At 42.9% G+C, this 13,059-nt stretch overlaps 2 protein-coding genes across 7 annotated transcripts in view; both read right to left on the bottom strand.

Annotated features, from left to right (window-relative positions):
* MCOLN2 (mucolipin TRP cation channel 2) overlaps positions 1-5,730 on the bottom strand; it is a 64,065-nt gene extending 58,335 nt beyond the window's left edge. Inside the window, exon 1 of one of the 3 annotated variants that reach the window (XM_061411410.1) lies at positions 5,489-5,730. In XM_061411410.1, the coding sequence (XP_061267394.1) occupies positions 5,489-5,565 (77 nt within the window). In that variant the 5' untranslated portion in view covers positions 5,566-5,730. The other 2 variants (XM_061411412.1, XM_061411413.1) reach the window with 2 other exon arrangements.
* Positions 5,731-10,585: 4,855 nt separating this feature from the next.
* MCOLN3 (mucolipin TRP cation channel 3) overlaps positions 10,586-13,059 on the bottom strand; it is a 34,981-nt gene continuing 32,507 nt past the window's right edge. For 3 of the 4 annotated variants that reach the window (XM_061411417.1, XM_061411415.1, XM_061411416.1), the window contains one exon: positions 11,605-11,920. In XM_061411417.1, the coding sequence (XP_061267401.1) occupies positions 11,786-11,920 (135 nt within the window). In that variant the 3' untranslated portion in view covers positions 11,605-11,785. Of the gene's footprint in view, positions 11,921-13,059 lie in introns of all 4 variants that reach the window. The other variant, XM_061411414.1, reaches the window with a different exon arrangement.

Below are 13,059 nucleotides of genomic sequence, written 5' to 3'. Positions count from 1 at the left end.
AACTTACTAACAGTCACAATGGTTAAAATCTATCTTCAATTTTATTTATCAATAACACACCCACACAAACCATCTATTGAAAGGAAATGTAAAGAAGGACACTTGGCAGTAGAAGAGAATGAGATCAGAAGAGTGTCTGTGATCTTGGAATTAAAACTCTATGGATTTAGATCACAAATGTTTAAATAACTAGTCAAAAACACGGTTACAAAAAACGTTCACTGCAAACCTCTTTGTAACTCTGTATTGACTTAAAGATGTCTATGACATACTGTTAGATTTCTTCAAAGTTACAAAATAAACATATTGAGATCCCATTTTTCCAAAAATGTGGACATTTATTGCTATATGTAGACATTTAAAAAGTCTAAAAGTGCATAAACCAGAAAAAAATTTTTTAGTAATCTCTGTGAAGTAGTATCATAGGTAATATTAATTTTCTTCTTTAAGTTTTCCATATTTTCTTGATTTGGGGTGATTAACATGAATTCTTGAGTTATCATTCTGAGTTAAAATAAGCTATTTCACAGAGCCTAATAACACATATCAGATAATCCAATATTTCCCTGTCCTTAGCTTGTGAGCAGTGGATAGGAGGAGGAGAATCAGGGGAAGTAAATGCAGACTAAAATTCGGGGTTTCTACAGCAATGATCATGCTGACCCTAGGGTGAATGTCCTAGGAGATCTGGCAGATAGAAGATTTTAACCCAATCCCAAACTTCCACATGGGTTTTGTTTGTTTGTTTATTTTTTGACTCTAGTTCCTATAATGAACTTATTTTCTCAAGATTTGCTAAGCTCAGAAGAGAGAAAAAGAGAAAGATGTCCAGATAGCTCAGGCTCTAGGGTAGCTGGACCCCAATTAAAGTAAGTTTAAAAAAAAAAAAGTCAAAGAAAGAAACCATAGTTACCTTCTCAGCACAGCACTCAAAACAAAAATGACTTGGTCATTCTAATTCTGAGAAATACCCGGAAAAAAGACTAGGGGCTTTTCGTTTTCCTGTCACCCATAAAAGATGAGCATGCTACAACTTTCAGGAATTTCCCTAAAGACAACTGTGCCACCAAGTTCCCATAAAATCATCTCCCATCGTTACTTTGCTGCCTCAGGTCAGCAGAAAAGCAGAACTAGGGCTTGGCGTTTTCAAAATGCTCGTTCTGAACATGTATTCTGAAAACACAGCCTGAAGAATCAGCTCTCCATGTCAGAGAGAAAAGCAAAGCAAAACTCCATTTCTAAGCAAAGAAAGTGAAAGTGAAGTCGCTCAGTCGACTCTTTGCGACCCCATGGACTGTAGCCTACCAGGCTCCTCAGTCCATGGAACTTTCCAGGCAAGAATCCTGAAGTGGGTTGCCATTTCCTTCTCCGGTGGATCTTCCCAACCCAGGGATCGAACCCAGGCCTCCTGCACTGCAGGCAGACACTTTACCGTCTGAGCCACCACAGGATTCCAAATGCAATGAAAGTTGGAAAAGATGACTGCAGTTACACTATTGCCTACATTTTGGTTTCTCTAACATTTTCAGTAAGTGCTTGATATAACAGGGTCATGCTGATGACTCTCCCTAAGGAGAAGGAACATTAAAAGAAGTAATAAAGTTATAACTAAAGTTATAATTGGGCTTCCTTGGTGGCTCAGAAGTAAAGAATCCGCCTGCCAACACAGGAGGCACAGGTTTGATACCTGGGCTGGGAAGATCCCCTGGAGAAGGAAATGGCAAGCCACTCTAGTATTCTTGCCTGGGAAATCCTGTGGACAGAGGAATCTGTTGGGCTACAGCCCATGGGGTCACAAAGAGTCGGACACAACGACTAAACAGCAACAACAACAAAATTATAATTTACCATTTTTCCTCAAACAATGGGATGAGTTTACCTTATCTTTGGACAAGCCCACCTCAGTGCCAGTTGAGGAGACCCTAGATTCACGCTCTCTCTAGCAACTCCCTCTAGTTGCTATAGGTGATAGGATTTTTTTTTTTAAGCCCACCCTTTAAACTGTGGGTCTTTTGGAATTATACCGAGGACAATTTTCCAGAGTCTTTAGCCTCACTAGTCACTAACTCTTATATGATAAATGTTTTAGGCTAAAATCACTAGATGTATTCAAGGGGAGATAACAAAACACAAGCTTCAAAGGAGAAAAAAGGAAGCAGTCTTCCCAGCTGAGGGGGAATAAATATCTATGGGCAACATATCCGCAAAGCTCTCCTCACACAGGGAAAAGGAGGTGGAGCCAAAGCTCAGAATCGAGTAAAAGCTCAGCTGGAGGCAGGCTGGGGAAAGTGGGAAGGAAAAACCCTGGGTGACTGCCAAAGCAAACAAATAGGTAAACAAACCAAAACATGGCTTTACACATTTGGTACTGAGAAGAATATTGCAGTTTGATAAAGAAAATGAAGTCTGGAAATACAATTACTTTTCTCTATGAAGCTCAGAACACATGATGTAAGAACTCACTGAAGGGTGATCTCATTCTTAGGAACAGACACGTAGGGCTTGGACTCCAAGCCTCAGCTAAAGAGAGCAGCCCAGTCTCAAAGAAGATTTCACTTTCAACTTTCAGAGCCAAAAGGGTTTTCTTTGGCCACTAGAAAAATTGTAGCCACAAGAACCGACCTGTTTTTGCACTAAGTTTCAAGAATTATCTTATTCTAGGTTTCACTTCACGGATAGAGACCTAGTCAAAGAGATTAGCTGACATATATGATCACCCCTGACTTTCAGTTCTGTATTCTCTGCCACTTTGTACATTACTTGTCTCCCCATTCTTCCTACTTGCTTCATTAAGACATTTCACATGTATCATCTTACTGTTAAAAACATTTTTGATATGCCCCTCCTTGGGAGAAAAGGAGGAGGATGTGGCCTCCTCAAACACTTCATCAGGATTTACCAGCTTTTATGTGCAGGAGAAATTTGCACTATTATGATGGCCTCTGCATGAAAATGGTCAGGAGATGTGTGGGAAATGTGCCTGTTTTTAAAGGGTCCAAACCACAGGGTCTGATTTATGGCAGGTTTACTAAAGTGGGCTTCCCCAATGGCTCAGCAGGTAAAGAATCCACATGCAACGCAGGAGATGCAGAAGACTCGGGTTCAATCCCTGGAGTGAGAAGATCCCCCCCCAAGGATAAAACGGCAACCCACTCCAGTATTCTTGCCTGAAAAATCCCATGGACAGAGGAGCCTGGCAGGCCACAGTCCAAAGGGTGACAAAGAATTGGACATGACTGGGCGAATGAGCACAATTCTAAAGTAGAAACAAGAGTTCACAGTAATGGGAGTTTAACTTCTCTTAAAGTATGAAGAGGAAGATGAGCTAAAACCTCATTCAGAAGGAGATACCAGGTTCCCCCAAACTTGTGCTATGTGGTTAGTGAATCACAGAGATGATGAGCATCTCTGTGGACACACACTTCTGACGTGCGAAGTTCACACCCCACCTCTGCAAGAACCAGATAGTTAATCCCCTCAACATAACACATCAGAATTTGCATCCTAACATCCATAGACAGCCTTTCCTACCTCTTTCTTACTGACTGCACCTTCCATTCTGTTTGAGATGAAACAAAATCCTCTGTGCCACTAGTACTGCACAACCGGACATATGTATATTTCAAATTAGAATCCCTTCAAAACCTATTTATGTGTGCACCCAAGTATGTGTTCTCTAAGAATGGGACTTTCTGAAGATACTCACTGGACATGAGAAAACCATTTAATTCCTGAAGGAAATATGCTAAGAAAAAAACTAAAGTGAACTTAAGAAATAAAGATTATACACAACACACCCATCATAAGCACAAGTCTGTTCATCGGCCCAAGCAAAAGATAGTAAATAAACCCAGGATCAACTTGCTCCCTACGTTTACAACAAGGATTTTAGGGCTATGGTAGATGGAAGCAGTGTTTAATTTCTATCTATCTGCTTTATTAAAAATAAACAGCATTAAGAGAGATAGTTTATAAATTACATGTGTGCATGCGAAGTTGCTTTAGTTGTGTCCAACCGTTTGTGAACCTGTGGACTGTAGCCCACCAGACTCCTCTGTCCATGGGGATTCTTCTCAAGAATACTGGAGTGGGTTGCCATGCCCTCCTCCAGGAGATCCTCCCAACCCAGGGAACAAACCTACCATTTTCTACATTGGCAGGCCAGTTCTCAACCGCTAGTACCACCTCGGAAGCCCCTATAAATTACGTGATACTCAGTTATTTCGATGTGGCATTCACGGGTATCAAATTGTCAAGAAAAGCTGCACCAAAATTTTGTCATCTACTTCAAAATTGGTCTGTCAAAGTCTAAAAAAATACATACCAGAGTTACTTGGAATTAGGCAAATACTTATCTGGACAGCGACGAGAAATGAAGTACATCCTTCCCACGAATTCTGGCTTTCCTTGCTAGCATTAAGTTCATTTGTAATAATATGGAGAGCGCCACGCAGGACAGTCAGGAATGTCTCCGCACTATTTCAAGAAAATTTAACAACCTACCACTGTATTTGTTTTGCGATCATTAAAAGGGGAGCGAAGGCCTGTTTGTCCGCACCTCCCAGGCTCAGCTGCACGGCTGGGTGGTTGGAACTCTGACCGAGAAGGTGGGGCCCCCTGGCAGAGCCACGGGTCTGAACTGTACGCCTTTTCATACAGGCAGAGGAACTGGGGTTAACCACACTGTAACCCTCCCACCTGAGGAAAAGGCCTGTTTGTTCCGGAAGGCAAAGCCCAGCCTGGTTTAACTAACTGCAAGCAGTCTATAAGCAAGGCAGCAAGAAAGCTCTAGTCTAGAACAGGAAAGTCATCTACTTGATGAGGATTTCTTCAGAGTCCAGTATCTAGAAAGACACAGCTCAGGCGCCTCATCTGACGGTTAACCTGGAAACACCTGATCTTTCCTCTGGCTTTCTGACCTGGGGAAAAGGATAGGGCTGCCCGCCCATGCCTGCACCTTCAAAACTTTCCACTGTTCTCGGGGTTTGGAGTAGGCGAAATAGTTCAATGCACGCATTTCGGCTTTGCGAGACCGCCTCCGCTGAAGTCAGATCCGCTCCTAGGGGGCCCCCTCCGTTTAGCCCCTCTCTCTTACTCTTCCACCAGCCGCCCGGTGCGCGCGGACCCGGGTCGGAGAGCAGGCACACGGAGTCGCGGGGTCGCTCGTGCGGCTCTGGCGGCTGGGAGCCAGGCTGGTCGGCGTAAGCCTTGGGGAGAGGGGCGCGTGGCCAGGCGTCCCGCCCCGCCGCGAATCCCCACCTCCGCCAGGTCTCCAAGCTCCAGGCTGGAGCACGTCCGGAGAGCGTCTCAACTTGGTGTCCTGGAGCACTTTTTCCGCGCCAGCCGGCCTCCGAGCCCCCGGAGCAGAGGTGCGAGCGCCAGGAGACGCAAGGAGGAGAGCAGCCCGGGGAAGGGTGTCTGTGGGCCTCCCGAAGAGCGACCGCAGGATGGAGGGGGGCCCCCACGGCGATCGCCCCAGGGTACTGACCTGCACTGGGGCCCCTGGGATGGACCTGAGGCCCTGCTCCACGCCGGCAGGTCCAGCGCCTCCACGTCGCGAGCCATGGTGCTGCCCAGAGCGGCGGGAGAAGGAGGCCTCCTGAGTGGCTGGCCGGGCTGTAGTGCGGAGAAGCACCTTCAAAAGCGGCGCGGGCGGTGGAACGCTGGGCAGCCGCCACGCCCTCCACACCGCCCCCGGGCGGCTGGGCTGCGCACTCCCTGCCCTCCGGGGCGCCTGACTCTATTCTTCCTTGATTTCTGCATTCTTTTGATTCTGACATCCGTCCTTTGACCATTTTAAAAGTCATTTGTATTTTGATGCGTTCAAGACCAGGGACACTTTCAACGAATGCCAAGCCCAGGGCTGAGCACTGAGGACCCCCAGATAAGACCACGTGCTGGTCTGCATCCACTGTTGCTCTGCCCTCCCAGAGCTTCTAAGGAGGACGCCTGTTGGAAACGGGACATGAATCTTGGAAAGGAGGGTCACGGTTACTTACCCAAATGCCACTTTCAGCTGAGGGTTATATTGACTTGGAAGTCCCAACCGGCCAATAGCTTCTTTTCCAAGGGACCCTATTCCTATGAGCAGCAAAGTCTGAGAGGTCCAGGCTGTTCAAATTCGTGACTGTTTAAAAGGTCTTTGGGTTTACCTTGGGCAAAGAATATTCTGCCAATATGCATCTCCAGATAGAAGCAGTTGGAAGTATGTAATGTATATAAAGGGTCTCTCTGGTGGCTCAGCCGTAAAGAATCTGCCTGCAGTGCAAGAGAGGCAGGTTTGATCCCTGGATGGGGAAGATCCCCTGGAGAAGGAAATGGTAACCTACTCCAGTATTCTTGCCAGGAAATCCCATGGACAAGGAGCCTGGTGGACTACAGTCCATAGGGTTGCAGAGTCAGACACAACTGAAGCAACTGAACACATATAACATATATAAAAGGATACATAATTTACCTCCTTGTCCACAGAAAGAAAAGAACAGGACTCAAAAGTTGGGAGTTAAATTTTGTTTGAGGACTTTACTGAGGACAATAGTGCAGGAAACAGCCCATCAGATAGCTCTGAGGTGCTAAGGCATATGTGTATGCTCAGTCACTCAGTCGTGTCTGACTAACAGCGTGTGTGGCTGCTCACAGCTCAAAAGCCAATCAACAGGCCAGGATGATGGAGTTTGCTTTATTTCTGATGCCGTGTTGGGTGGGGAAGAGAACACCTGTCCAAAGGCCAGCTCCCCCTCCCCACATAATCAAGGGCAAGAGCTTTTCCAGAGTGAAAGGGGCTACCTGCAAAAGCAGTTCACTCAGCTCTGGCAGTCATCTTGAAATTGGTCATCAGTGGTCTGACCAACATCATCTTGATTGTTCTAGGTACAGTTAATCTTCAGTTCCAGGGTGGGTTTGTTTTCACTTTGAGGCCAGTTCTCGGAATTGTGGCAGCTTATGTCATGGACAGAGTCTGGTCATCATGGAGGTAACTTCTTCCTCCTGGTTGGAGTTTCAGTATCTATAAAAGAGCTCACAGGCTATGGCTCAGAATATTATCTATAGCCCTTGAGAAGGAACTAAAGGTCCCTGACTATGCTTAATGGCTACATTATTATTATTTGGGTCTCCTTAGGATCGTGCTTCATTTCAGTAGGAGGTAGGGGAAGAGCCAGAATGTGCATGAATTTTTTGCTGGGGTGGGTGAACATTCAAAGATCACTGCTAATCATAAAGAACAAACAATTAATGATCTTAGTGCTTTTATATGTATGAGAAGAATCTGGGGTCACTGACTTAGATATATAGCTTAACTATCTAGATAAAACCAAGCCCAGAAAGCTATTTTTCATCATCTTGAATTCCCCTCAATGTACACTGTCCATGGCTTGATCCTTGTAGAACTGAAATGGCAGGCAACACTGTTTCTTTACACCACTTTTAAAAGTCACTTTCAATAGGCCATTGGGCAAAAGCCTGAGTTTAGAGCCTTTCATTAGAGGTACCCACTGGGTATAGACAGACTTGGAAGATCCTGTTTGTGTATTCACAGTCCCTGCAGGTGTATGCAGCAGTGGTGTGGTTCCTTTTTCGAAGGAGAGGAGATGTTGCAGCCCTGTTCTTGTGGGAAGGACGTGGACGCTGGTGTAAAGAGGCAGACTGTAGCTTGGTTGGAGAGTGTTGAAGGAAGTTTATGTTGTAAGAAATATTATATTTATACAGATATATATCTATATATATAATTTTTATGCTAAAGAATTTGCCAACAAAGGTCCATCTAGTCAAGGCTATGGTTTTTCCTGTGATCATGTATAGACGTGAGAGTTGGACTGTGAAGAAGGCTGAGCGCCGAAGAATTGATGCTTTTGAACTGTGGTGTTGGAGAAGACTCTTGAGAGTCCCTTGGACTGCAAGGAGATCCAACCAGTCCATTCTGAAGGAAATCAGCCCTGGGATTTCTCTGGAGGGAATGATGCTGAAGCTGAAACTCCAGTACTTTGGCCACTTCATGCGAAGAGTTGACTCATTGGAAAAGACTCTGATGCTGGGAGGGATTGGGGGCAGGAGGAGAAGGGGATGACAGAGGATGAGATGGCTGGATGGCATCACTGACTCGATGGACGTGAGTCTGAGTGAATTCTGGGAGTTTGTGATGGACAGGGAGGCCTGGCATGCTGCGATTCATGGGGTTGCAAAGAGTCGGACACGACTGAGCGACTGAACTGAAATGAACTGAAAGAATTTTTAAGCCTTTTTAGTTAAAAACAAAAGCCACTGTAGGCAGCCTGGATGGGAAGGGTTTGGGGGAGAATGGATATGTATATGTATGGCTGAGTCCCTTCGCTGTTCACCTGAAACTATCACTTGTTAATCGTCTATACCCCAAAACAAAGTAAAAAGATTTATAACAAACAAAGCCACTATAAAGGGACAACCCTTCACTTCAAAATGTTAGGACTCCACTAGGAACCACAGTCCCTTTAGAAGGGGACCGTAAACTGGGATAACACTTTTTTATATCAGCAAATTGATATAAACAGACTCTGATTCAGTGGATCTGCCTGGAATAGGATTTGAGGGTTTGCATTTCTATCTAGAAGATGCTGCTGATACTGCTGGTCCACCCATCATTTTTTAAGTAGCAAGGTTCTAGGAAATGTTTAAACAGAGTGTTTGAGGGAATTGGGGATGGACAAGAGGCGGGCAGTGTGGGACTGAAGGATAGTTGGAGTCAGATGGCTGAGAGCTGTAAATATCACACATGTGAAGATATAAATTATTGTTTCTAAGCACCCAATCTTGACCATTCTAAACTAGTAAATTAATTCACAATTGGCATTGTTTTTCACTTTCAATAAGGCATTTTCCTTTCATGGATTGTACCTCTGATGTTATATTTAGAAAGTTGTTGCCAAACCCAAGGTCATCCAGATTTTTCTTTTTTTTTTTTCAGGAATCTTACAGTTTTACATATACAACTATGATCCATTTTGAGTTAATTTTTGTGACAGATGTAAAGTCTATGTCAAGGTTCATTTTCTTGTATGTAAATATCCAGTTGTTCCATTTGTGAAAAATACTGTCTTTGCTCAACTGTATTGCCTTTGCTCCTTGTCAAAGATTGGTTGACTATATTGATGCGGATCTATTCCTGGGCTACAAGAAGAAATAGACAATCCAATAGGCCTACGTCTATTAAAGAAATTGAATCAATAATTAATAATCTTCTGAAGCAGAAAGCACCAATCCAGATGGGTTCACTGGTAAATTCTACCAAACATTTAAGGAAGAAATTATACCAGTTCTCTATAATCTCTTCCAGAAGATAGAAGCAGAGATCATACTTCCTATTCTATGAAGCTAGCATTACCCTGATAACAAAAAAAGATAAAGATGTTACAAACAAAAAAGCTACACACCAATCTCTCTCATGAACATAGATGCAAAATCCTCAACAAAAAAGATGAGCAAATTGAATACAACAATGAATAAAAATAATCAAAGACCACAACCAAGTGGGATTTATTCCAGGTATGCAAAATTAGTTCAACATTCTAAACTCAAACTAATGTACTTCATCATATCAGTGAGCTCAAAAAAAAAAAAAAATCACAATAATATCAATAGATGCCAATAATTCATTTGACAAAATCCAATACTCAATCATGAGTTTAAAAATTGTCAGCAAACTAGGACCAGAGAGAAATGGCTTCAATTGATTAAGGACACCTGTGAAAAATCTACAGCCCATATCCTACCTAATGGTGAGAAACTTGGAAGTTTTCCAGCTAAGATCATGGGGATGATTACTAAAAATTAGGCCTTGGAGTTTATCATGGATTCCTGACAATAAGAAAGCTTGGACAATCAGGAGAAAGATGTGAAGGTGCCAAGTCATTGGCTGTATTTCCACAGGAGGAACATAGTGACTTCAGGGCAAAGCAAAACCTCAGAGCAGTAAGTCAGCGGTCTCACATTTCCACTGAAATATTACTGCTAATCCAAAAACTTCTTAAGGGGTAAAAAGAAGTATCTGTCAGATAATGAATACAATCTCAAAACTCAATGCATTCCAGCAAATTCCAAAAATGATTGTGACAAAAATATTACAATGAAGATTAAAAAAAAATTCACCTAGAGATTAGATTTCTAGTTTTTTAAAGCCATGCTGCTGCTAAGTCACTTCAGTCATGTCCGACTCTGTGTGACCCCATAGATGGCAGCCCACCAGGCTCTGCCATCCCTGGGATTCTCCAGGCAAGAGCACTGGAGTGGGTTGCCATTTCCTTCTCCAATGCATGAAAGTGAAAAGTGAAAGTGAAGTTGCTCAGTCGTGTCTGACTCTTCGCAACCCCATGGACTGAAGCCTACCACGCTCCTCCATCCATAGGATTTTCCAGGCAAGAGTACTGGAGTGGGTTGCCATTGCCATAGGTACTACAAAATAGCTTATTATTGCAGAATCTCACATTTTGACACCTAGAGTCATTATTATGAATGTTATTGTGTTAAAACAATAAGATTTCAGTGTCTTGAGGTTACCTTCATTTAGCCCTTAAAATAAAAAATTAACAAATCAATTTCCTTGAAAAAAAAGAGCTTGCTTTCAGAAAACCTTTATTGTACATCACATCATTGAATTAATTTCTGTTTGGATAAATAGCACACAAAACAAAGACTTACATTGTGAAAATCCCTGAAGGTTCTAATCAGCAGTCTGCAAGGAGTGGAGACTGGTTTTGTGTCTTTTTAAGGCATACATTTCCCATTTATTTTTAAATTTTGAACATAATTGTTTTCCAAAATATTTTTGATGTCAGTTATAGAACTTCTCCCCATGAAACTGCGATTAGTGACCCTGAAATGCTACTCTTTTCTGTGAGAATGAATGTGCCCCCAAGGGACCTGGTGCATCATGTACTTTTCACAAGGCTGTGCAAGTATCAATAAATCAATCCTTGTGGGATTGAATATGAATTTGGTATGCACTTTAATTTTCATAGATATATAGAATACTCTTTCAACTTTGTCTTTTAATACTACAGGAAAGGAGAAAACCTATACATGAGTACCAAAAAATCTGATCTTCTCCAGAAATCAAAACAGTATCAAATAACAGTTGTCCTTCAGAACCAAATATGTGACTGTTAGCTGGTGATTTTTTTCTTTCTCATTCTTTTGAAAGTTAAAGTCACTCAGTCGTGTCCAACTCTTTCGAGCCCATGGACTATAGCCCACCAGGCTCCTCTGGTCCATGGAATTTTCCAGGCAAGAATACTAGACTGTGTTGCCATTTCTTACTCTAGGGCATCTTCCCCACCCAGGGATTGAACCTAGGTCTGCACTGCAGGCAGATTCTTTACCATCTGAGCCACCAATGATTACTGGATAGACAGCAACCATCCTGTCTCTCAGATGACCACTGAGAATGGTCCAGGCCAGGGTTAGACCCTGGCACTGTTTCTACTGATAACACAGTCAGCACAGTCAAAATAACTGGAAGCAAAAGTAAAGAACGGTATGGAAAACATATTCTAAAACTGGAAAAATAAACAGGAAAAGAATCCAACAGTTTCCCTCATCAAAGTGTTTTTTTTTTTTTTTAAATAAACCTAGCACAAAGCTATAGACATTAAATATTGCTTTAAAAATATAAACACAGTTCTTGATGAATTATAGTCATCAATTTGCTCATGATAGTAGTCTTCAGACATACTACATCTGATATTAAAATACCTATTTTTATCTCCCAACTCATTTACGTAACATATTCTCTCCAGAGCACAGATTAGCCTAACAGCTACTTTTTACAACAGCAGAATATAGATACTGGATTGTCTTCTTCTAATCGGTACTTTCCAGAATTAGGCAGATCTTTGCACTCTGATATAAATATACGAAGTTCAGTCTCAGGAAAGCCATCTTGTTGGTAATGCTATACAGGAGAATTAAAAAAAAAAAAGTTTTCATTAATAAGTCCCTTGAGAACAGCTTTATTTCAAATTCAGAGTGGATCATTTGGCTACAGGGGTGGGATGCATGCTAAGTCGCTTCAGTCATGTCCAACTCTGTGCGACTCTATGGTCAGGCTCCTCTGTCCATGGGATTCTCCATGGAATACTAGAGTGGATTATCATGCCCTCCTCCAGAGGATCATCCCAACCCAGGGATCGAACTTGCATCTCTTACATCTACCTGCATTGGCAGATAGGTTCTTTACCCCTAGTGCCACCTGGGAAACCCACAGGGGTGGGTTAGGTAGGGATTTTTCTAAAGGGATAGTTCACGCGCTTCCACGTATTTTCATGGCGATGGAGCCTCTAGAGCCACTCTTAGGTTTGCCTAAGGAAAAGTGGGTCTAAGATTCTGCAGTGCCCTCCTGGGCTCTCTTTCGTGGTCTGAGTCAACCTGAAATGGACATGTTGAATCTGAATCTGAGACCTCCTTCCAGGGAAAACCCAGCCTGCACAGCCTTTTGGAGTCTCTCTTCCAGACAGAGAGATTTATATAAGGGTCTAATATTTATTTCAGTTTGGGGATCTAAGATCCCAAGAATGGGCCCTGGGCCAGAAAGGATCAGAAAGGACTCGCCCATGTGACAAGTGCCCTGAGTCCGTGGAAAGAGGTTAACATCTAAACTAAGAGTCATAGGCTTGTGTCAAGAGCTGTCCATTCACGTTACTCTTTGAGACCTCAGATATCATCACCCTTGAACATATAGCTTTCTACATGCAGAGGTGAAGGCAGCGAGCTTTTAGAGCACTGTGGGAAGGGATTTGGACAGGTACAACTACATTCTTTCCAGTCTCCTTGGTGACTCTAAGCAAGTCGGTCAAGTGAGCATTGAGGACAGTCAGTTCTTGACACCTGATTCAGTAAGAATGAAGTCACAGCCCTAGTTGCCTAAACAAGGTATTTGTAATTACCAATATATAATCCATCAACTCTTGATTGTCTTTCTCTTTATCTATTCACATGGCATCATGTTTCATTACCCCTCTCATGTTCAGAAACAGAAGTCCCCAAATGCAAGGGTCTATGCCAATAAGACATTGGCATAGACCCTTCCATTTC

Source organism: Bos javanicus, chromosome 3, assembly GCF_032452875.1.
Source record: "Bos javanicus breed banteng chromosome 3, ARS-OSU_banteng_1.0, whole genome shotgun sequence".
In the NCBI taxonomy this organism is placed as follows: domain Eukaryota; kingdom Metazoa; phylum Chordata; class Mammalia; order Artiodactyla; family Bovidae; genus Bos; species Bos javanicus.
This window is presented reverse-complemented; position numbering and strand designations above follow the sequence as displayed.